Below are 23,617 nucleotides of genomic sequence, written 5' to 3' on the forward strand. Positions count from 1 at the left end.
GGGGTTTTACCTGTATTGATATTTTTGGTTCATCTACAGAAGAAAGCTTTGTATTGTTTTGATATTTCATTGTCTACCTTTTATGATCATGTTGGCACAGATATTACTAGGTGTTTGGTGGCCCTTGTTTTAGTAATAATGCAGTGGCATTTCCATTCCAGGAGAGACCCTCTGGTTAGAGGAAGTGATGGCTATCTACTTTGTCCACTATAAAGCCTTTTTTTTTTTTTAAGTAGGTTTCATGCCCAGCGTGGAGCCTAATGCAGGGCTTGCAGTCATGACCCTGAGATCAAGACCTGAGCTGAGATCAAGAGTCAGACGCAGGGTACCTGAGTGTCTCAATCCGTTAAGTATCCGACTTCGGCTCAGGTCATGATCCCATGTTTGTGGGTTCGATCCCCGCATCAGGCTCTGTGCTGACAGCTCAGAGCCTGCAGCCTGCTTAAGATTCTAGGTCTCCCTCTCTTTCTGCCCCTCCCTCTCTCTCTACCCCTTCCTTGCTGTCTGCCCCTCCCCTGCTCGTGCTCTGTCTCTCAAAACATAAAATAAAAACTTAAAAAAAATTAAGTCGGATGCTTAACCAGCTGAGCCACCCAGGCACCCCTGTTATAAAGCTTTTTGATATCTAATGCTTTAAGTAAAGAGGTCTTAAAATACATTACATTAAAAAATGCTCTGTACCTGTTAGTTCTTCAGATACAGGCTTTCATGTATCTCTAATACTAGTTGCATTGAGAGTATGAGGACATCTTTTCCTTTCCAAAAATAACTAGAAGTCACTTTTAATTCTCTGTGGCTAGTGGTGTTTTACATCACCTTTGCAGTTTGGTGAACTGCTGCTTCTTCCCAGCTCACCTCTCTCTCTCCTTGTGCATGAATGTAACCGGGACTCCAGTAAAAGATGGAAATACCCGTCAGTTGTTTTGTATTCTCTACTCTTTGATTTTTGCATGAGGGGGAAGTAAAGTCAGCAAGTGAATTTGAGGCCCCGGATTAAGAGCGTTTACCCGAAGAATACCAGCCTTCTCTTAGTCTAAATAATTGAGAGTCGGCAGGAGCAAACCCCAAGCACGGAGCCTGCAGCCTTTCATCTGGGTGGCTCTGAGTCATCACCCATTTCTGGAAACGTTTGTCGGTAGTAAGCTGCATGCCAGTAAGTCTTGTCACTGCGCAGAAATCTTTATTGACAGGATCTCCACCAAAAAATGAACTTGTGTCATATTAGACCTTTCAGGACCCCTTAAAGATTAAATTAGGAGTCTAATTTTTTAAAGTAGACAGAATTGTATTAATGGTTTAATCTCTTCCTTCTGTTGGCTAGAAAATTGGCCTAAATCTGTTTAGTAATTTGTTTGCACAAGTTAGTTACTAGAGCCCAAACCAGAATATGATCTCAGTCAACGTCATGCTAAATGTTTACAGTATTTTATAGTAAGGTTAGGTTATAGTAAGGTTATAAATGCCTCCCCCTAGCAATGCTTCAAATTAAAATATAGTAAAATATTGTAAAGAACTTAATTTTATAAGAATTTAATTACTAAATAATAAGGAATATTATAAATAATAATAAATATAAGCATAGACCATAATAAGGCATTATGGGGTATTATATAATCTGTGATATGTATAAGATTATATAATATTATGAAAGTGACATTATGTTGTTTATACTATTTTGGGGCTTGCCTCAAAAAAAGAAACAAAGACATTACAGTTAACAGAGGGCCAACTCAAAGCACTTGACACATGCAGAGTTTTAAAAAATATATTATTTAACAAGGACTCTGGAGCTTGGGTGTTTCTGGGGTTGGTTGAGCAGGTCCTCGAGGTTTCCAGGGACCCCGGCTCTTTCAGTGTTTACGCACTCTCATCCTTGGCTCGCTGGCTTGGTATCTGGGATTATCACCCGATGGTTACGTGATTGCTGCTGTGGTTCTGAACATCACATGAAGACCTGACAGTATCTGCACCAGAAATAGAAGAGGTGGTGTGTTTCCTCTCACTCTTCTCCGTGTGTGAGCAAGTAGAGCATTCTGGAAGCTCTCCAGGAGACTTCCTGTCACACTCATTGGTCGCACAGTGTGACCAGCCTAACCCAGCGATGGTCAGGGAACAGAAATGCCGTGACTGGTTTGGACCGGGGCTGTCACACGTGAGCACGCGTCAGAATCACCTGATGGGTTCGGTGAAACAGAGATTGGGTTGCTAGTCCCCTCCCCGAGTTTCGGTTCAGTAGGCTGGGAGCCGGGTGCAAGAATAATACAATTTCTAAAATATTCCCAGGTTATCCTGATGATGCTTGGGCAGGTCCACACCTTGAGGACCCCTGAGATTAACCGGCACGTGCATCCCTGGCATTCGGGAGGGTAACGAGAACGTGAGTGCTTCCTGATGTGTTAGCAAGGATGGAGGTTGGAAAGAGCTAGCGGGAGACCAGCACTGTCGGCCACAGCTGTAATCCAAGACAGAATATTAAATACTCCTCTTTTTCCCGTTCCTCAACTGGTTATGGTACACAGGAAGCTTTAAAAAGTGGAAGTTGAATTATGACACATTGAACGCAGTGTGTCTGCACTGTACTCACTGAGCAAGTTATTGGCCCAGATGTAAACATTTTATGTGGTTAGACTTGTCGAATATCATGGCTGCTTTCAGTAATTATTTTCTTGATTAAGTGGCACTTCAGTAGGCCAAGGCAAGAAAATAATATTCGCTATTCAATTGGCATTTAGAAGAAAGGGCTGAGCAAATAAAAAAATTAATCCATTAAGTGTTTGTCTGAGGGACTTGTCACTTACGAGATAGGTTTGACTAGAGGTCAGGAAATTTCACTTGGCTTAGTAATTTAACTGCTATGCTCGACATAATTTGTATGCATTTTTTTTTTTTAATGTTTATTTTTGAGAGAGAGAGAGAGAGCACAAGTAGGGGAGGGACAGAGAGAGAGGGAGACAGAGTCCGAAGCAGGCTCCAGGCTCTGAGCTGTCAGCACAGAGCCTGACGTGGGGCTCGAACCCACAAACTGTGAGATCATGACCTGAGTCGAAGTCGGACGCTCAGCCACCTGGGCCACCCAGGCTCCCCAGTTTGTATGCATTCTTAAGATTATTACAAAACTGGTTATTAAACATAAAATTCAGCAAATAGTCTCAGGAGTAAAATTTTGCGTGTGTTAGACCTTTATGATTAAAAAAAGATTTTTTTTTTTAATGTTTATGTTTTGAAGGAGAGAGACACAGAGCTTGAGTAGGGAAGGGGCAGAGAGAGAGAGGGAGACACAGAATCCGAAGCAGGCTCCACTCTCTAAGCTGTCAGCACAGAGCCCGATGCTGGGCTCGAACTCAACAAGCTGTGAAGTTGTGACCTGAGCCGAAGTTGGACGCTCAGCCGACTAAGCCACACAGGTGCCCCTGTGCCTTGTAACTTTTAAGACCCATTTAATTAGTTGACACTTTTCTGCTATAGATATTAATTTTAGATAGCATATTTTATCTTTTTGAAGAAACATTCTATGAAAAAAATTTTTTTTAATTTTTTTTTTTTTTTTTTTTACGTTTATTTATTCTTGAGACAGAGAGAGACAGAGCATGAACGGGGGAGGGTCAGAGAGAGGGAGACACAGAATCCGAAACAGGCTCCAGGCTCTGAGCTGTCAGCACAGAGACCGACACGGGGCTCGAACTCACGGACCACGAGATCATGACCTGAGCCAAAGTTGGCCGCTTAACCGACTGAGTCACCCAGGCGCCCCTCTATGAAAATTTGAATGAACACACCCAATGATCCTTTGTTCAGTATCGTTTTATTTTTATCTTTCCTTTTCTACCACGGGTGAAATCTGAAACGGAGTCTGTGCCCCAGTGCTCCTAACTTGGTTCCTCACAAGCAGTAAAGTCTACAACACCACAACTTTGATAGTGCATGTCGCCTGGCTTTACAGTTTTCTTTTCTCTTTTTTTTGTTTTTTTTTTTTTTACTGCCCATGATTTATACTTTTTCTTATACTTAATAATTGTTTCCTCTGAGGTATAATGTCAGCTTTCAAGTTTTTTAAAACACTTACCAACGAGAATTGTGCCCTAGTAAAACATCTAGGATGGCATGCCACTTTAAAGCATTAATGATTGTGGTTACTGCCACTTGAGAAAACTTTAGTGATGATGTTTTCTCATTACTTAATAAAAATGCTGAAATTGCGATCTCAGTCAGTGGACTTAGGCTATACTAAGTTACCCACGGTAAATTCATACAGGTGATACTCTCAAAGTTTACCGACACCATGATTCTCCTTCCCCCCACCTGCCATGTGATGGACACAAATTAGAGACCATCCCATGTCAGTAGGTGTTCTTGTAAATCTGTACCTCCGATGCCAGAGTCTCACCCCTTACCCCCAGCAAATAGGATTCATCTTCAACTTAAATGTTTTCCACTGGTGTATTCTGTTTTCATCTCCCTCTAGCTCTTTCTTGTACAGTGTATTTCTTAATCGTAGCACAGCTCAACAGAGTGCAGGTACATTGTAGCCTTTCTCTTCCTCTCTCCTTTCCTTGTAATGAGGCGTGGGACACATTCTGCATCATCTTCTGTAAACTAGATAGAATACATCCATATTTTCCTGATTGTGCTCCCGCTCTTCCACTCACCTGCATCCTTATCATTAAACGTATCGTATTCTCTTTTGATGTGTGAAATATTTGGAATAGCATAATAAAAACTTGCTGAGCACAGTTAGGAAGTTAACAGAAAAAAAGTATGTCAATCTTAAGACATGTTTAGGACATGATGTTTAGGGCATGATGAATAAGCCTGTTACACTAAGACCTCTTGGCCGATAGAAAATGGAACCTTGTTTAAGTCGAGGGAATGATGTGGGCAGTAGCTTGAGTAGAAGTGAAAGACAAAAAAGATGGCCCTCTGCCTGCCACTCATCAGTGCTGGCCAAGCACAGTCCCTGCAGTTTGGGGCTAGGACCTACCTTTTATTTCCTTTCTTTAAAAAAAATTTTTTTTAATGTTTTTGTTTATTTTTGAGACAGAGACCGAGCATGAGCAGGGGAGGGGCAGAGAGAGAGCGAGACACAGAATCCGAAGCAGGCTCCAGGCTCTGAGCTGTCAGCGCAGAGCCCGCCTCGGGGCTGGAACTCATGGACTGTGAGATCATGACCTGAGCTGAAGTCGGACGCTGGACACTTAACTGACTGAGCCACCCAGTCGCCCCTTCTTTCTTTTTTACAAATTCGGCTCTAGAACATTTCTTTGAAAACTTCTTGTTAACTAATTTCAACATATATTAAAAATACACTGGCATAATTTCATAGTAGCTTTCATCAGAATAGACCTTTAGGTTTTGTTGCTTTTTCCCAAAGTAAAATCTTTATTTTTGTATATTGAGAATTCTTTTTATTTTGTAATTCCCATTGTAGGTAATGCAGTGTTCATCCTTAATAACATTTGTGTTTATTTCAGAGTTTTAATGGCGAGCTAGAGGAACTGTAATTGTAATTCAGTAAAGGGGCCTCCTTTCTATCCAGACTGTAAAGCAGGGAGTTCAGTACTACTTTCTCTTGTTACCTTGTTGAAAATTTCAATCGAAGAAATTGCCCAAGTTAAAATAAAATACTAACCCAGGTGTCGTAGACTCTGGGTCTAGAGTTCTCTCTGATCCAGCAAGAAAGCGGGGGCAGGATTAAAAATGTGAGAGAGGCTAATGTCCCAGAGGAGACCAGAGCCCCGAGTAAGGGTCCTTGCTCCATTTTTATTAGGATCAGAAGGCTTACAAACATAGTGATGGACGTGCACAAAGACAAGGAAATCCTGAACTTTAACTCCTGGCTGGGCCTGAGGGAAAGGGGGTTTGGGTCAATACAAAACAAAATCCTGGCGCTGGGCCGAAGGTTGTTTACAGCGGACTTGAGGCCCCACCTCTGTTTACTTAAACTGGCCTAGGGGACAAGAAAGACGGAGATTGCTACCTCAGGGTCAGCAAGGCACCTTTCTTTTGCTAACTAGCTCCGCCCTGGGAAACTTCACCCCGCGGGGGTCCATAGCCCTATTTACCTGTTTACCTAATTTGGTCCTTCCTTCCTGTGAAAGCAGCTTTCTGCTATTGTACTAAATGGGGGGGGGGGTGTTACCACCCTGAATACCTAATCTTGTTTACCTCATCATGGATGTCTTCATCCTGAGATTCCCTATTCCTATACTTTTGTCCTATACTAGGGGCCTTTGTCCCGCTTTACCTGTACTGGGGGCCTTTGCCTTTACGTAATCTTGTTTACCCAAACTTGGGTATGTACACCCTATGGCTTTCTAATTCTTTATGCCTTGTTAACCCATCGCTGCAGGCTCAGGGAATTCTTAAGCTTATTCCCCACACCCAGGAAAAAAATTTTTGAAAACCAACTTGGTCATAAGTGTATATGAAAATGGCTATTAAGTGCTAATCTAATATAGCTAGGCTGGTCAGATTGGCAGATCTTCAAATGCGATTCAAAATGTTCTTATTTGTAGTTATAAAAGAACTTTAAGAAACTGATCATTAATTTCTGGTTCTGCCTAAGTAACAGGCTAAGATAACTTGAAAAATGTTTTGTTACAAGTATCTAAACATGCTAGATAAGATATGAGCTACGACACAAAAATGTAAGGCACAGCTGAATTCACAAGAAACAAACGGCAATCCCAGATGCAAGAAATGGAAAGAGGATGGAGAATCAGACGCTTAGGTAGATAAGCCTTTTAGGGACGGTTACCAGAACTGATAAGGGACATAACTTTTAATCCCTTAATGGGACTGGAGGCCGAGCATTAAGCCAAAATGAAGTAAAGTTCTGGAAAAGAGACCCTACTGCACCTCCAGTAAAGGATGAACTAGAAAACAATTCATCCACTGGCACAGAGACCAGGAGGCAGAACTGAAACTCCTTGCGCTTTGGGTTTTGCATTTTAAAGTGTTGAGACCTCAGGCCTCTACCTCACAACGAACTTGGAGTACAAATTCAAACCACCTGTCTGGTTGGAGCTCTCCCAAACTAAGACATTAAGGTAAAAGTCAGTCCCCGAATCATTTTACCCTTGAGGCACCTAGAAGATGCAAACACCACGTGCTCTGGAAAGACTTCGGCAACCCAGGCCTCAGGGGGACCCTCAGAGAACTGAGCTGCACCAGATGGGTGCTCTCGGCAAAAATACTTGAGGAAACAGCACACCAGGCCCCCAAACTAGACGACAGGCAGGAGGAAGTAGAGCTGTATGAATTTAAAAGCAGAAGTCTCAAAGATAATGTAAATGACGTGTTTGAATTACTTACACTCATAAAAAGAATCGATACTCGTAGAACAAGTTTTAGGTTTGTTAATTTACATAGAAGGATTGTAAAAATTCCAGTGTTGTTAGTGCTGTAATTATCTTACTCATTTTACTCTTTTAAACCTGCCTTCTCCAGAATGTAAATGGAATCTAAATATTCACACACAGCGTTCTTTGCAGTATTTCAGCTGAGCTCCTGTAAATGTTATTATTGACTGGCCCTGCTCTCTGCTCTTGTAGGGTCTGTACCCAACCATTTGGTTAATCATCTTAATATGAAAAAGCCTTCTACAGTAATCCCACATACCACAGACGTTCTCATTTCTACCTTATGAAACTAGTCAGGTTTTTAAAATAACATTAAATGCTCAACCAATCAACACTTAAATAATGTTCCAAGATGGGAGAATGCAAATATGTTTTAAAATGTATACCTGTTTTGGGACCTCTGGGTGACTCAGTGGGTTGAGTGTCTGACTCTTGATTTGGGCTCGGGTCATGATCCCAGGGTCATGGGATCGAGCCCCGCGTCACGCTCTGCACGGAGATTGGAACTTGGTTGAGATTCTCTTTCTCTCTCTCGCTCTCTCCCTCCTTCCCCCTCCCTCTACCATTCTCCCGCTCACTCATTCTCTCTCTAAAATAAAAATTAAAAAAATAAAATGTATCTGTTTTGAAGTAGCAATATGAGGAGTAACCAAGTGAAATCAGTATTTGTATGAATATTGAAGCATTAAAAATATTCAACAGTGAATATATGGATTTTGGAATTGTGCCTTTTGGGTTTCCTGTAGTGTTTTAAAAATAGGTAGATATAGAACCTTAATCTACCTTGTTCTTTATAGAATATTAATAAGAACTATCCTCTGTTACCAGACATATAAAAAGTATGCCACCCACACGATTAAAGTCACATTTCAAAAATACAGATGGTCCTAGTTCTGTGACTACACGAACCATTAAGATAATACCCTGTTATTTTGTCCTTTGTCATCTCTCTCCTTTCATCTCCCTGTATGTTGTAGATACATTAAGAAAAGACAGGCAGTCAGTTCAATTTTAACATGATAATGAACGATTGGTTAGTTGGAAGCCAAAATATTAACTTTTTTTCTATTGAAATAGAATGGACATAACGTTATATTTCAGGTGTACCACATGACGATTCCATATTTGTATATGTTCCAAAATGTAAATTATTAACTTGTAAACTTGAATTGGTTTCTTATAAAAGCAATACATGTATACTTTGTACTTTTATGTATGTTTTAATTCTTAAAATTGGAAGGTAAAATTAGAGTGTATAGATACATATGTTTTAAGGATAAATGGAAAATGTTTTAAGGATAAAAGGAATTTTTATGATAGAATTCATAAAATAATTAGCAATTTTTTACTAATTAAAATGTTTAGACTGTTAAACTAGGAAGAAAAAGTGAGGGATCTTTTGAAATGAAGAAAAGTTTATTATGGACTATTGTGGACTATTAAAAAAGATGGTCAAAGACTTTTATTTAGATGCATCTGGTATTTGTGGTATTTTGTTGCGGTTTTGTTTGTTTGTTTGTTTCTTTTTGCTGAAATCTGTGAGCCTCAGCAGCAGCTGGACGAGGGTTTCATACCCTCCCTACCACTAGCTTGATCTCTCACCTTTCAGAGCCTTGGTGTCCTCATGTGATAAATGTGGATATTAATAGCACTTTCTCACAGAACTTTTGAAAGGATTAAATGAGATAGCAAATGTAAGATCCTTCCTTTGGTGCCCATTCAAGAATACAGGGAAAACCCACTGCTTTTTTTCCACGTGTTTTTTTTGTTTTTTTGTTTTTTTTTATTTTTTTTTATTTATTTTTGGGACAGAGAGAGACAGAGCATGAACGGGGGAGGGGCAGAGAGAGAGGGAGACACAGAATCGGAAACAGGCTCCAGGCTCCGAGCCATCAGCCCAGAGCCTGACGCGGGGCTCGAACTCACGGACCGCGAGATCGTGACCTGGCTGAAGTCGGACGCTCAACCGACTGCGCCACCCAGGCGCCCCAAAAAACCCACTGCTTTTTAACAAAGCACATTGAGTGTACTTTTCTTTGTAATTCAGGTTTTATCAACCGATGCCCAGTTGTTAGTGGGGATAAAAGTTTTTTTCTGAGGACCTCAGCCAGCCAAATAAATTAGAATTGTTACTGTTTGGAGTATAGGTCACAAATGATTACAGAGAATTCCAACCTAATCGAATGTTCAGGGAAATTTAAAAGCTTTTGTTTAAAAAAAATTTTTTTTAATGTTCATTTTTGAGAGAGCACGCGCGTGCGCTTGAGTGTGAGTGGGGGAGGGGCAGAGAGAGAGAGAGAGAGAGAGAGAGAGAGAGGGAGAGGGAGAGAGGGAGGGAGGGTGAGGCAGACACAGAATCCCAAGCAGGCTCCAGGCTCCAAGCTGTCAGCACAGAGCCCAATGCGGGGCTCGAACTCACGAACTGTGAGATCATGACCTGAGCTGAAGTCGGTCACTTAACCTACTGAGCCGCCCAGGTGCCCCCTAAAATCTTTGGAAACTCAATTTTACTTTAAATTGCTTAAAAGAGATTTTTTTTTTCTTTTAAAGAGATCTTTAAAAGTATTTTCTGTTTTGTTTGCTTGGTGTTTTGTTTTGTGTTTGTTGTTGTTTTTTTAATAACAGTGTCTCTCCACCACAAGTTTTGCTCACTCTTTGTTAGTATTCTCCAAGGTTCTGTCATGTGCCCGAGGTGATCCCTTCCATTTACTTCTCAGCTTTATCTCTTACACCCGTGGGATCACCTCCAGATAATTGTCTCCAATTCCTCCTTCTCTTTGAGTGTCTTAATTTCCAGTTGCTTCCTAGACGTCTCTGTGCGGTTCTCCCGGATGTCTCCAGCTCTCCACATGCAAACATAGTTCCCTTCCATCCTTCTCTCACCCGTCAGCTGCTTTTCTTCCGGTCTCAGTGAATGGCATTCCCATCACCTGCCAGCCAGTCATTGGTGACCTCAGTCATCCCGACCTCTTTCTCCCTCACCCCTCACTTCCACCAGGGCACCAGGCCATGTTGGCTTTGCCTCCTGAATATCTTTACATCGTGCTTTCCTCCTTCCCTGCTAGACCCTCATCGCTCCCCAGGGCTATTGGACCGAGCCTTCTAACTGGTTCTCTGCCTCCCTGCTTGCCACTCCCCCCCCACAGGCTATCCAGTACCGCTGCCACAGTGAAAGCCCTCCTGCGTTTAGAAACTTGGTACACCCCGTTGTCTGTATAATGAAGCACAGCCTCCCTAGGGAGACAAGAGCCTTCACAATCTGAATGCTCCTCCCTATCCCAAATTTCTCTCCAGCCTCATCTTTTTTTTTTTTTTAATTGAAGTATAGTTGACACAACGTTACATTAGTTTCAGGTGTGAAACAATGATTTACCAAGTCTGTGTCTTATGGTTTGCTGACCATACGTGTAGCTACCGTCTGTCCCCATACAGCGCTGTTACAGTCCCACTGACTAGATTCCCTTTGTTGTGCCTTTTATCCCTGGGACTTACTCTCTAACTGGAAACCTGGATCTCCCAGTCCCCTTCACTTTTTGCCCGTCCCCCTACTGCCCTCCCCTCTGGCAACCAGCAGCTTGTTCTCTGTATTTATGAGTCTATTTCTTATATGAGTCTGTTTTTGCTTTTTGTTTCTTTAACTCAAGCCTCGTATCTTCTTCATCCATTCATCTATCTGTGAACACTTAGGCTGCTTCCTTATCTTGGCTGTTGTAAGTAATGCTGCAATAAACATAGGGGTGCGTGAATCTCTTTTTGAATTAGTGTTGTGTTTTTCTTTGAGTAAATACCCAGTAGTGGGATTACCAGATCATACGGTAGTTCTACTTGTAATTTTGTGAATGCCTTCCATACGGTTTTCCATAGTGGCTGTGCCAGCTTGCATGCCCACCAGCGGTGCGCGAGGTCTAAGCCCATCTTTTGGCAGTTCTCCCCTTGCATTCTGCACTCCCATCAGGGCCCATCTGCAGTAGTTCTCCGCATTCTGCATGGCCGTTCTCATTTCTCGTCCTGCTTTAGCACATGCTTCCCTCTGCCTTAAATGTGGACCTTCCCTTCCTGCTGACTGAAGCTTTCCTGACCTCCCTCCTCCCTATACAATGGAGAGCTAATCCATTTTTCCTTTATGCTGCCAGAGTATTTTTATTTTTACTTTCAGTGTTTTAAGTTCTTTGTCTACTTCTTAGGCGTTCCCCATTAGACTAACCTCCTAAAGAACAGGGGACTTAAGTGATTTTAGCATTCCTGGTGTCTGGCCGGTCCTTGGCATAGGGAGGTATTTAATACAGGCATTTAATACCTGAAAAATTGTTCATGAGATGGAGGATTTTTAGAGTGGAAAGCAGTTTACTTAAGGAATGAGTAGTTCTATCAAATATTTTTTTAAATGGCATGCAGTGGAAGGGTTAGATTATAACTTTGTGTGGCTTTAGATGGTAGAGTTGATGTCAACAGAGAAGTAGACTTATGGTTTAGCCATAAAAAAGAAGGCAATGAGTATTGTAAAACCTCAGCGCTGTCCTGCCTTCATTTGGAATCTATCTTCAGATAATCTGAGTTGTAGTCCTGGTTTGGTCACTAAATTTGGTCTTTTCTGGGTCTAAGTTTCTTTGGTTTTTTTTGACCGAAAAATGGAAGTAACGCTTATACGGTTGTTTTGAGGACTAGTGAAATAACATCTCAGAGTGCCTCGGCTAACGTCTGATGTTTGATAGTGCTTAATAAAGGTTTATTGGATTTGAATTAGCCTCCTGTTTCTGGATGCTTCTAGTAAAACCTACTCTCACATTGAATGTAAGTAATGTGTGTACATAAACTGGCACCATAAAAAAGATTCAATTGCCTTTTTTTTCTCTTAAAGATTTATTCATTGTACTGATGATTCTCCAGATCCTTGTATAGAATATGAGGTAAGGATTTATTTTTTTAATTTTGATGAAATTGATAATCTTAGATGAAGATGTTTTGAAAATTGCTATTTATTCTTAAGCAGAATGAATAAATTTTTTTGGATCAATCTCTCTGGCAATCTAGAAGCACTGAATTTTTAAATTTATGAAAAATACATACAAATATATACACACATGCATACAAAGTGTGTGTGTGTATATATATATATATATATATATATATATACACACTATAGAATGTACATATTTTGTAACAACACAAATAGCTTTGTACCCACCATGTAGCTTAACCTGGGTAAGCTTTTTAACCTGGTATATGAAGAAAAATAGTGATCATCATTTTACTGTTTAGGCCCAGTGGCCCTTTTTATTTTTGTGTTGTTGATTCATTTTGCAAATTACATGCAGAAGTAAGAATGAAAGGATAGTGAAAATGTTATTAGAAGTAGCAGTGAGAATTCAGACATAGCAAAACCAAATTTATATTCTGTATTTTCCTAGTTTGAGGGTATTTTACACCCCCCACCCATGCCCATCCCAACATCAGCTGTCACTAGTGAATCTGGAACATACTTTTCTTTGAAATCCTGACTCCAGGTTTTAGCTACATGCCTGATAGGCTCTTGCTTATTATCATCACTCCTGGTTCTTCCTGCACTTGGCTTGTCAAAATGTGATACTTTTGAAAACTTTGATAGCTTGTAATTTGTTGAAGAGAGTAGCCAGCCTGCTCCATAATTGCAAACCATTTGCATTTTGGGATTTATGACACCAATTAGAATCAGTTCACTGGTCTTTTAAAAAAATTCTTCATTGTCTGTTTGCTTCTGCTCACTTTTGTACACACGTGCTTTCAAAACTTGTCCACTGACTCACTGTATCACTTGATACAGTTAAAGCATATATTGATGTATCTTCTGTGATCATGCCATGGTGTGGAATAATTTACTGTTTACCTAGGCCACTGAACTGGATCTCTTAGTACTTGTAATGGAGCTTTTTATGTACCATTAATGAGGGTTTTTTTTTTGGCTTAATAGCACAGTATGAACATTTTCCCAAATCATTAAACATTTTTATAACATTATTTCTGTGCACATATTATATTCTTGTCTCTTGTTTCATTGAACAAACATCTATTAAACACCTGCTGTATCTTATTGGTGCTTGAAAACACAGTGACAAAGATCGTTTCTCTAGTCTGCCCTGAGGCATGATCTTGGTTGAGATGTCATCTTCTGTCCCCAAGATTCATTTCCCCAGCTATTTGTGCTTTTATTGGTTTTTTTGGGAATATCCTATCATCATGTTAAGGCACAGCATTTAAAAGTCAGTTTTAAAAGCTCAGGAAAGTAATACTAGAATAATTAAAATGAAAACAGTTGTAAGCAGAATCCTGGATAGTCGTGTATTCCTTTTGTGTATATTTAAAAAGATACGTACGTGTACTCCATGCTCCTGTATTCATAGATTACTTCTGTAAAGATATGTGAGAAATTGACAGCACTGATTACCTCTGAGGAGGAAGACAGAGGGACTGTATGGTCTTGCATGGTGGTGGGAGGTGGGAGGAGAATTCTTTTACCCTCATGGTTTTTTGTGGTTTTTTTTTAACATTTATTTATTGTTGAGAGACAGAGACAGACAGAGCATGAGCAGGGGAGGGACAGAGAGAGGCAGACACAGAATCTGAAGCAGGCTCCAGGCTCTGAGCAGTCAGCACAGAGTCTGACGCGGGGCTCGAACCCACGAACTGCGAGATTATGACCTGAGCCGAAGTCGGATGCTCAACGGTCTGAGCCACCCAGGCGCCCCCGCCATGTAATTTTTTAACTGACTATAGTATATGTGCTACCTGTCCAAAACATTTTAGTAAACATTATGCAAATTCTTCCCCAAATTAATGTTTATAGCAATTGCTTATTTCTTTGTTGCTTAAGTAAATATTACTATAGCTCTAAAAAACTATATTTGGCAGTATCAGTTTTTGCTTTTTTTTTTTTTTTTTTTTTTTTTTTGTATTTTGAGAGAGAGTAGGTGGGGAGAAGAGAGAATCCCAAGCAGGCTCTGTGCTGACAGCGCAGAGCCCCATGTGGGGCTGGAACTCGCAGACCGTGAGATCATGACCTGAGCTGAAATCTGGTGCTTAACTGACTGAGTCACTCCGTTGCCCCAGTATCAGCTTTTAATAGATGAGAGCAGTGTAATTTTTTAGTTTGGGGTTCTTCATTTAATAATTCATTTCTATTTTTTTTTTAATTTTTTTAACCTTTATTTTTGAGACAGAGAGAGACAGAGCATGGATGGGGGAGGGGCAGAGAGAGAGGGAGACACAGAATCAGAAGCAGGCTCCAGGCTCTGAGCCACCAGCCCAGAGCCCGACGCGGGGCTCAAACTCACGGACCGTGAGATCGTGACCTGAGCCGAAGTCGGACGCTTAACCGACTGAGCCACCCAGGCGCCCCAATTCATTTCTGTTTTAAACATACGGCACGTAAAAAGCTTGACCAAGAGCTCACAATAATGAAAATTGAAATCAGTGCATTTTAAAATCTTAGACATATTTTAACAATGTAGATTTTTTTTAAGAAAAGAAATTTACTGTCAAAAATTTAAAAGTATAAGAAATTATGCAGAATTTACCACCTGAACATATCCTCAGTATTAGCATTTTGGCATTTAACTTCCCTTTCTTGAGATGTGTATATCTGTGTATATATACACTCTCTTCATTACTTTGCATATCATTTTTTTTTTCACTTAGTGTGAACATTTTTCCAGTTCAGTAGCTATTTTTTTATATCAGGATTTTTAGTGGCTGTTTATCCTATATATTTGCTGTTTTACTTTATAACATTCCTTAAACACCTGTTAGTTATTACATACTTGTACTGGGGACATAAGATGAGTAAGACCCAGTTTCTGGCCCTTAGGGAAGTTGCTAGTTAGGAAGGAAAAGAGACCTGTATCAGATTATCACAGTACAGCTTGGTATGCATGGGCTTACTCTAGAATGTTAGGTACAAGAAACTGGGAGCACAGGATATGGGAAGGGGGAATACTGGGCCCACTGGAGGGAATTCCAGGAATGAGGCTTAGAAGAATTCAGGTTCCATCTCTTAGGTCCTAAAGGGCAAAGACGTGTATGCGAAGTGTGTGCCAGGAAAAGGGAGCCTGGAGGCACTGGCCACTTGTTAGAATTAATACTTCACAGGAACAGGGCTAGTCTTTTCCAAAGAAAGGTCAGAAGCATGCATTTGTCAACTATCCTATTTATAAAATTGTAGCTATTCAATAGTACATGAGAATTTATACATGTTAAATAATTATGGTAGTAGAACCCATTTATGACTTGGGCCATTGGTAGAATTGTTTTACTTTAAAGTAGTGGGAAAATCATGGGAGGGTTATAGGGATTTTTAGTGATAAATCATAATAATTTTATCAGCATCGTACACAATATTGCTAAGGTAGATGACTCGGAAATCGTTTTATTTTTTTGATATACTTAAAGGGGTGAAGAACATACGAATCACAGGGCAGCTGTACACAATGATGGTAGGGTTCGACTTCATCCTTGGATATGTATATCATGTCAGAGCTCTCAGAGTGATGAGTAAGTGACAGAGATGCGTTTTGTCATAAACAGTTTCAAGAGTGCTTCCCCCGCTTACTGAATTAATAGATCTGTCCCCTACATCTCGTGATGAGAATGTTTATGATGCCATTTTTAAAAATGTGAGCAGCATATTTATTAAGTAAATGTTACAATTTTATGATAAATGAAAAGATACACAGGGAAAAGTGTTGTCACATGATATTTGGGGGTCTATCTTCAAAATGCAAGTCTTGTAATTACTTTATTATTTTTTAAATTTTTATTTAAGCTCTAGTTAGTTAACATATAGTGTGATACTGGTTTCAGGAGTAGAATTCAGTGATTCATCACTTACTACATACAACACCCAGTGCTCATCCCTAGTGCCCTCCTTAATGCCCATGTCCCATTTAGCCCATCCCCTCCCCACCCTCCTCCCTGACACACACACCTCCCCTCCAGCAACCCTCAGTTTGTTCTCTGTTGTTAAGAGTCTGGTATGGTTTGCCTTCCCCTCTCTCTTCCCCGCCTCCCTCCCTGTGTTCATCTGTTTTGTTTCTTAAAATCCACATATGAGTGAAATGATGCCTTCTTTTCCCCAAACTATTTGATAATGGCAATTGTTAAGATACACTTTTGACATAAAATTGTCTGTTAGACCAGTAAACATTACCCTTGTTACATAGTTTTGTTACATTTTTCCTTTGTCTACAGCTTGTTCTTCGAAAATGGTGTGAATTAATTCCGGGGGCTGAGTTCAGATGTTTTGTAAAGGAAAACAAGCTTATTGGTAAGTTTTTTTTACCCATTGAAAGAAGACAAGCCTTTTTTTTTTTTTTAAGCTTATTTATTTATTTTAATTTTTAAAAAAATTTTGTGTTAAGTAAACTACACTACACATGGGGCTTGAACTCATGACCCCCGAGATCAAGAGTTGCATGTTCTACCAACTGAGCCAGCCAGGCGTCCCTAAAGTTTATTTATTTTTAGTAATCTCTCCACCCAACGTGGGGCTTGAACGTACGACCCCAAGGTCCAGAGTCACACACCTCTCGGACTGAGCCAGTCAGGCACCCCAAGAAGACAAGCTTTTGATGAAAGTGAATTTCTAGTAATTAGGACAGGGTAATAAATCAGTGTATATTTCCAATGCTACCTCTAATCAATTGGTACTAACTCACTGGAATGCTATATTGATAATGACCCTGAGGCCATATTCAGTTTCCACAAAAAGAATCTTGTCCATTAATTATGTCTGTCTGGATTCTGGAGATGAAAGTGATGGTCTTTGTATTACCTGCTTTCTCTTTGGAACTTTCCTAAGTATTACTAGCAACACACTGCTTATTTTAAGCATCATAAAAAGCCAAGTTTTGGGATCTTTATTTCTATTATTGGAGCAGTGTTTATTATTCTAACCAGAGGAAATATGTGGACAAGTAAGTGCATTACTCTAAAAACCACCCGTTTTCTTCCTGTCAGATTATTATTTTGTTTGCTGTGATGTATTCAAGTTAAGTATTGAAGATAATTTCTTTTTTTTTTTTTTTGTCTTTGCATGTTTTCCATGAAGTGAAACTTGCCTTCAGCCAAGAAATGTGTGATTTAGAGTCGAATCAGCACTCTTATGTAGTGAATGTGATGTTGATATCTGTTAATTTACCTAAAAGTAACTTGGGGTGTCTGAATTTATCATATTGTTAGATAGTCCTGGAAAAACTGCAGTACAAATCCAGCAAAAGAAGGCAGTCATATTGGCATGTGATTAAGAAATTGGGTGGAAACCCTTCTTTCAGAGCAGAAAACTTTTTCCTAGGCCTAGAGCAAACTGAGAGAGTTTTTACAATAATCCCTTTAGCGTATTTGGAATAAAATCAGCAAGTAACTCTGAAGAAAGGAATGTTTACTTTTCCATGGCTTGAAACCTCAGGCTTGTGAAGGCAGGGTAGCATGTATGAGCAGGAAAAATAGCCAGTTTCTATGAAATACAATATGAACACGGAAGACCTATGGAATATTTTAAGTGTCCCAAAGAAAAGTGGGAAAGAATACTAATTTGTAGAGAGTTTGATAGAAAAAAATCAAAGAAGCAGAGGTTTAAAACCGCCTCTTTCATTTTTTACATTATGAACGTATTTATGACTGAGTTCTTTCCATTGTACTAAATAAAAATACTATTTCTAAAGTAAGAATGCATGATATGCAGCTTAGATACAACTCCTTGAATGGGTAAGTTTTTACAACTGATAAAGTTTTATATTTATATAAAATGCCGAATCATGTATAATGCATTATTCACCTGGTCTACTTTAATGCTTCTCTCAAAAAGAGGTTTAAATCACTTTTTGGTGTTTTTGAAAAGAATGTTATATGATAATGGATATAAAATATTTTTCTTGTCAGGTATTTCTCAAAGGGACTATACACAGTACTATGATCATATTTCTAAACAAAAGGAAGAGATCTGCAGATGCATACAAGACTTTTTCAAGAAACACATACAGTACAAATTCTTAGATGAAGACTGTGAGTATTTTTATTGACCCAGTGAAATGAAATACATGATGTTATTGAACCTTATTTCGTGGTGGCTCATATTTAAAAAAAATTTTTTTTTCAACATTTATTCAATTTTTGATAGACAGAGCATGAGCAGGGTAGGGGCAGAGAGAGAGGGAGACACAGAATCCAAAGCAGGCTCCAGGCTCTGAGCTGTCAGCACAGAGCCCGATGTGGGGCTCGAACTCAACAGAGTGTGAAATCATGACCTGAGCCGCAGTCGGACGCCCAACCGACTGAGCCACCCAGGCGCCCCTCATGGTGGCTCATATTTTAAAACTGGATTCAAAACACTGTATTTTCAGCATTTTGCTTTATGGCTCTTCGGTATTACTGATGGTTTGCGTGTTGATTTTACCTGATTTAATCAGAGTCACTTTTTAATACGGAGGTAGTTCTCTCTCTGTACATATTATTCATTTTAAAGGGCTGTCTACAGAGAGCAAAATGCTTCTGTTATTCAGACTGAATTAGTTGACTGATCTACCTTTCTAGATTTTTTTTATTTGAATTATCAGACAGCACCAGTTACAAAGTAAACATTTGTGACTTGTTTTTTAAGAAAGCGCATTGTGTATGAGAGTTTTCATGGATCTTAAAATTGCATCTGCTCTGATTTATATTTTTTCACTTGCCAAGTCTGTGTTCTATGGCAGATGTGATTTTAAAAAAGATTCGTCATGCCATAACCACAGGTTGGTTTTATGCTTTTCTACTACAAGTTATATTGATATCATTCCTCATCAGATGAGTTAAGTGAGTGATGTTTTTTTCACTAGTACATATAATTTGTTTATGATGGTGAATTTGTTGAGATGATGTGTTTGAATTTTAACTATAGTTGACCTTTAAATAACACAGGTTTGAACTACATGAGCCCACTTGATGCAGATTTTTTCCTGATACATAAAATATACGGCTCTAAATATATTTTTCTTATGATTTTACTAGCATTTTTTCTCTTTATTGCAAGAATGCAGTATTATATGTATATATATATACTATATATATAGTATATATGTGTATATATATATATACATACATACATACACACACAAAATACATGTTAATCGACTATTTATGTTATTGCTAAGGATTTGGGTCACCAGTAGGCTGTTAATAGTTAAGTTTTGGGGAAGTCAGCACCCCTAGCCTCCACATTATTTAATGATCAACTGTATGAAAAGATTATGGCTGAGGGTAGACAAAAGGAAAACAAAATGATACAAATAAAACATTGTAGGCTACTTTATCATGTTTGAAAGTTTTGATACTAAGAAGCATGAAGTTCCCAGTGCACTTAAATTCTGCTATTTGAGTAATAAAAATATGCATTTTAATTTTCAAAAGGTAGTTCATTGTTAACCTTGAATTTTTTCTCTTTTACAGTTGTGTTCGATGTATATAGAGACAGTAGGGTAAGTAGCAGCTCTCTGACATGCTTTAAAGTCAGAGTACAGAGTACGTGGCCGTTATGCATGTAGAGGGCCCACTGCTCAAGAAATATTTTCTCAAACCAGCTAAGGTGTTGGAAATTCACAGTGCTCAAGAATCTCCTTGAACACATACTTAACGTTGGGAGACATAGTGTCTTAGTGTCATAGTGACATAGTGTCATAGTGACATAGTGTCACAAGTTTAGGGATTATTAATTTCGGAGATGGCTAAATGGCTGCCTTATATCCCGCTTTCCCCTTTTGTCAGTGGTCCAGGCCTGCTTAAAAAGTTCAGTTTGTGCCCTTAAATGTGGCCAGGAAGTTTTCCTTTGATACTTAGATAATTATTTTTAGTCAACTGAAAGACACTTAGCATGATTGGAATCGCTTATATCTTTAGAGTGAAGATGAGGATTAGTGTATTCTTTAAATCTTCCAAGTGATGGAAACTTGTGTAATGAAAAAGAAAACAAAAACCTGACTTCATACATTTTACAGCAGAGATTTCCTTATCAAGACATGCCATCTTTTCAAAGAAATTTGGGTCACTAAACATCCTGCGATTAGTGCTTATTTACTAAGCTGTTGAGAAGACAGCAGGTGTGTTTTCCGAATATGTGACCATATGTTTTCCAAATGTTACCCGCCTATTTCTCACTCTCTCTCCAAGCTCGTATCAGCTTCACTGTCGTGATGCTTGCGATAACCTTTGAATCATTTGTTGGACACAAGGAAATGGCCCATATGGTCGTGTCTCAAAATAACTATTAAATGTTGACTTGCCTCTGTTTAGCCAAAAGACATCATTTCCTCTGTTTTCACCTGTCTTCAAGGGTGATAACATCTATTAAGAGTTAGAAGGAGAAATTATCAGGGCGCCTGGGTGGCTCAGTCGGTTGAGCGTCCAACTTCGGCTCAAGTCATGATCTTGCAGTCTGTGAGTTTGAGCCCAGCGTTGGGCTCTGTGCTGACAGCTCAGAGCCTGGAGCCTGTTTCAGATTCTGTGTCTCCCTGTCTCTCTGCCCCTCCCCTGCTCATGCTCTGTCTCTCTCTCTGTCAAAAATAAATACACATAAAAAAAAAATTAAGAAAAAGAAAGAGGAATTACCAATTGAGACTTGGTAAGGAAGAGGGATGTTACTCACACTTTCTGTTTAGTGGAAAGAAACCTTAGATAAAGGGCAGGAGGCTGGTGTGATGGAATGGATAGAAATTGGAGCTGATAGGGGCCCAGGCTCTGGTCCTCCCTCTGCTTCTAACGGATAGATACACACTGGCCACATAATCACTCACGTAGCCAACATTTATAGAGAGCCTGGAATGTCTGATGCCATGTTTCTAACGAGAAGCTTCCAACAAGGTGATCCCCTGACCTACAGGCAGCTTATCTTCAAGGCTTAAACATTCAAGGGAATTGGCCTGGTAGCAGGCAGGATCAAATCACTTAGTGAGTAAACCTAGCCTGTTACCCTGATGAGCAGCTGAGAAGAACTTTGTATTTAATTCAGGTTATCCATATATACCCTATTAGGTGTGTATCACTTGTTCTCATTTTACACATATTAAAACTGAAGCAATTATATTTTGATGCAGTTATATTTAATGGCATTTAAAAATTTAGAATCTGCCACAGTCTCCATATTTCCCTGGCAAATGTCAAGATCTGCTTTGATTCAATAGCGGTAGAAGGTTGCAGATGTGTAATTTAGTGAAAGAGTTATATAAACGTCTTAACTGAAGTTGGACACGTATACAGAAGTAATTACTGCTGTGATCTAACAGAACTGAAAGTAGTTGTGTGTTTTTCATGTGAGAAGCATGCTAGTATAAACATCCTGACAGTTTCTGAGAAGAGATTTAAACCATGATGTAAAACCCATTTGCATTTACTCAGTGGCACATGTATCACTGTTAGGAACTTTGTTGCATAGACGATTTAATGACAGTTGTAGAAAACTAACTCTATGGTGGTCTCTTCTGTGCAGTAGAATTGAAGTGTGTTTGAGCCTGGCAGTACTTGGATGTGTCTACTTTCTTACTGCAGCTGGGCAAGGTGACTCAGTGTTGATAGATTCTAACCATCATGTATGTCAGAGGTGGCCCATACACTCCGTAGGTCCGGGATGAGGTTTCGGAATATGTATTTTAAGAAGCTCCTTAAGTGATGATAATACATAACTAGAATTTAGAATAACTTCTTCAGAGACTTGAAAAGTTATTTCAGTTTTCTTATGTATTCCTTTAGTGACGGCTGTTGTTTTGTTATTAATTTCATTGCTTTGTGGACTTTGTCTGATCTTGAGTCTTTGATATTGTTGTGATTGGTTTTGTAACTTGATCACTTCTTTTGTGACTGTTCTATGTGTGATTGAAAAATTACAACTAATGTCTGAAGTATTCTGTAGATGTTTGTTACATTAAGCTTGGTGATAATGTGAAAATCTATGGCTTATGGACAAAATGATGTCTGAGGAGACCTTCAAGATAATAGAGATTTGGGGGAAATGGATGGGATATAGATGTAACAAGACTGGCCATGATGTTCCCCAGGATAATTGTTGAAACCGAGTGGTAGCTTTTTGGGGTTCTTTATACTATTTTGTCTACTTTGTATGTATTTAAACTTTTTCATATAAAAATTTTTTAACTTTAAAAACCATGAAAAAATATCTGTGTCTTCCCTAATTTTTGGTCTACTTAATTTATCAGTTACTGAACAAGGTATGTTAAAATCTTCAGCTTTCTAATTCTGTCAGTTTTTGTGATAAGATATTTTGAGGGTATGTTCTTAGACAAATGCTAGTTTATAATGGTCTTGTTTACCCAGTGAATTCTCATTAGGTGGTGACCTTCTCTATCCCTAAGGATGCTTTTGTGGTTTTCACATTAAAGTATGTTTTGTCTGGTATTAATACTGTTAGTATAATTTTCTTTTGGTCTTAGAATTTACCTTTTTTCATTCCTATTAGTTTTAGCCTTTAGGTTTTAAGTGTGTGCACATTTCTTATAAGTGGCACATTGTTGGGTTTTGTTTTTTTAATCACCAACAATTTCTGGCTTTAACAGGTGAGTGTAGTTTGCATATATTATATTTGCTATCTGAATGTTTTATACCATCTTGAGTTTTCAATTTGCTTTTCTGTGTTTTTGTTCTCTTTCATTTATATTACTGACTTTTGTTTATTCTTTCCACCCTACCCTTTCCCCCTAAATTTTGAAGTTTTGAGTTTTATTTATTTTGGTAGTTACTGTTAAATCTTAATAAGGATATTTATTAAGCTCAAAAGTTAATCTCACTTCCTGTTGCCCTCATGATACAAAGACCTTGGAACACTAATTCCCAGTACCTGCTTACATTTTACGTATGATTTCTGATTTTGAGTTCCACTTGGCATTTAATAGCTCTAAATTAGTCGTGACTGTTGCTATTCACTTTCTTTGCTTACTAGTGCCTCTTACCACTCCTCTTTGGATCCATTTTCTCTTTAGTAGTATATTCTTTAGTAGAAATTCCCTCAGCCACTGGCTGGAAGAGTTTTTAGCTTTCAAGCATGAATGGCAAGCTTAGCTGGGTATAGAATTTTTGGTTGACAGGTTCTGTTGCCTCAGCATGTTGAAGACATTGCTCTGTTGTCGTTGGCATCTTTTTTTCCTTTTCTTTTGTCTTTTTTGAATACTTCCTAAGTCCAAGAATTCATTTCCTTTGTCACTTGTGAGAAATTCTCAGCTATCTTTTTTTTAAGTTTATTTATTTATTTT

At 39.0% G+C, this 23,617-nt stretch overlaps 1 protein-coding gene across 5 annotated transcripts in view; it reads left to right on the forward strand.

The window, feature by feature from the left end:
- CDC123 (cell division cycle 123) overlaps positions 1 to 23,617 on the forward strand; it is a 59,743-nt gene that overhangs the window by 27,476 nt on the left and 8,650 nt on the right. For 4 of the 5 annotated variants that reach the window (XM_043561917.1, XM_043561920.1, XM_043561919.1 and 1 more), the window contains 4 exons: positions 12,217 to 12,265; positions 16,578 to 16,653; positions 18,267 to 18,389; positions 19,812 to 19,840. In XM_043561917.1, the coding sequence (XP_043417852.1) occupies positions 12,217 to 12,265; positions 16,578 to 16,653; positions 18,267 to 18,389; positions 19,812 to 19,840 (277 nt within the window). The remainder of the gene's footprint in view (positions 1 to 12,216; positions 12,266 to 16,577; positions 16,654 to 18,266; positions 18,390 to 19,811; positions 19,841 to 23,617) is intronic. The other variant, XM_043561921.1, reaches the window with a different exon arrangement.

The sequence above is a fragment of the Prionailurus bengalensis genome, chromosome B4 (genome assembly GCF_016509475.1).
Source record: "Prionailurus bengalensis isolate Pbe53 chromosome B4, Fcat_Pben_1.1_paternal_pri, whole genome shotgun sequence".
Classification (NCBI taxonomy): domain Eukaryota; kingdom Metazoa; phylum Chordata; class Mammalia; order Carnivora; family Felidae; genus Prionailurus; species Prionailurus bengalensis.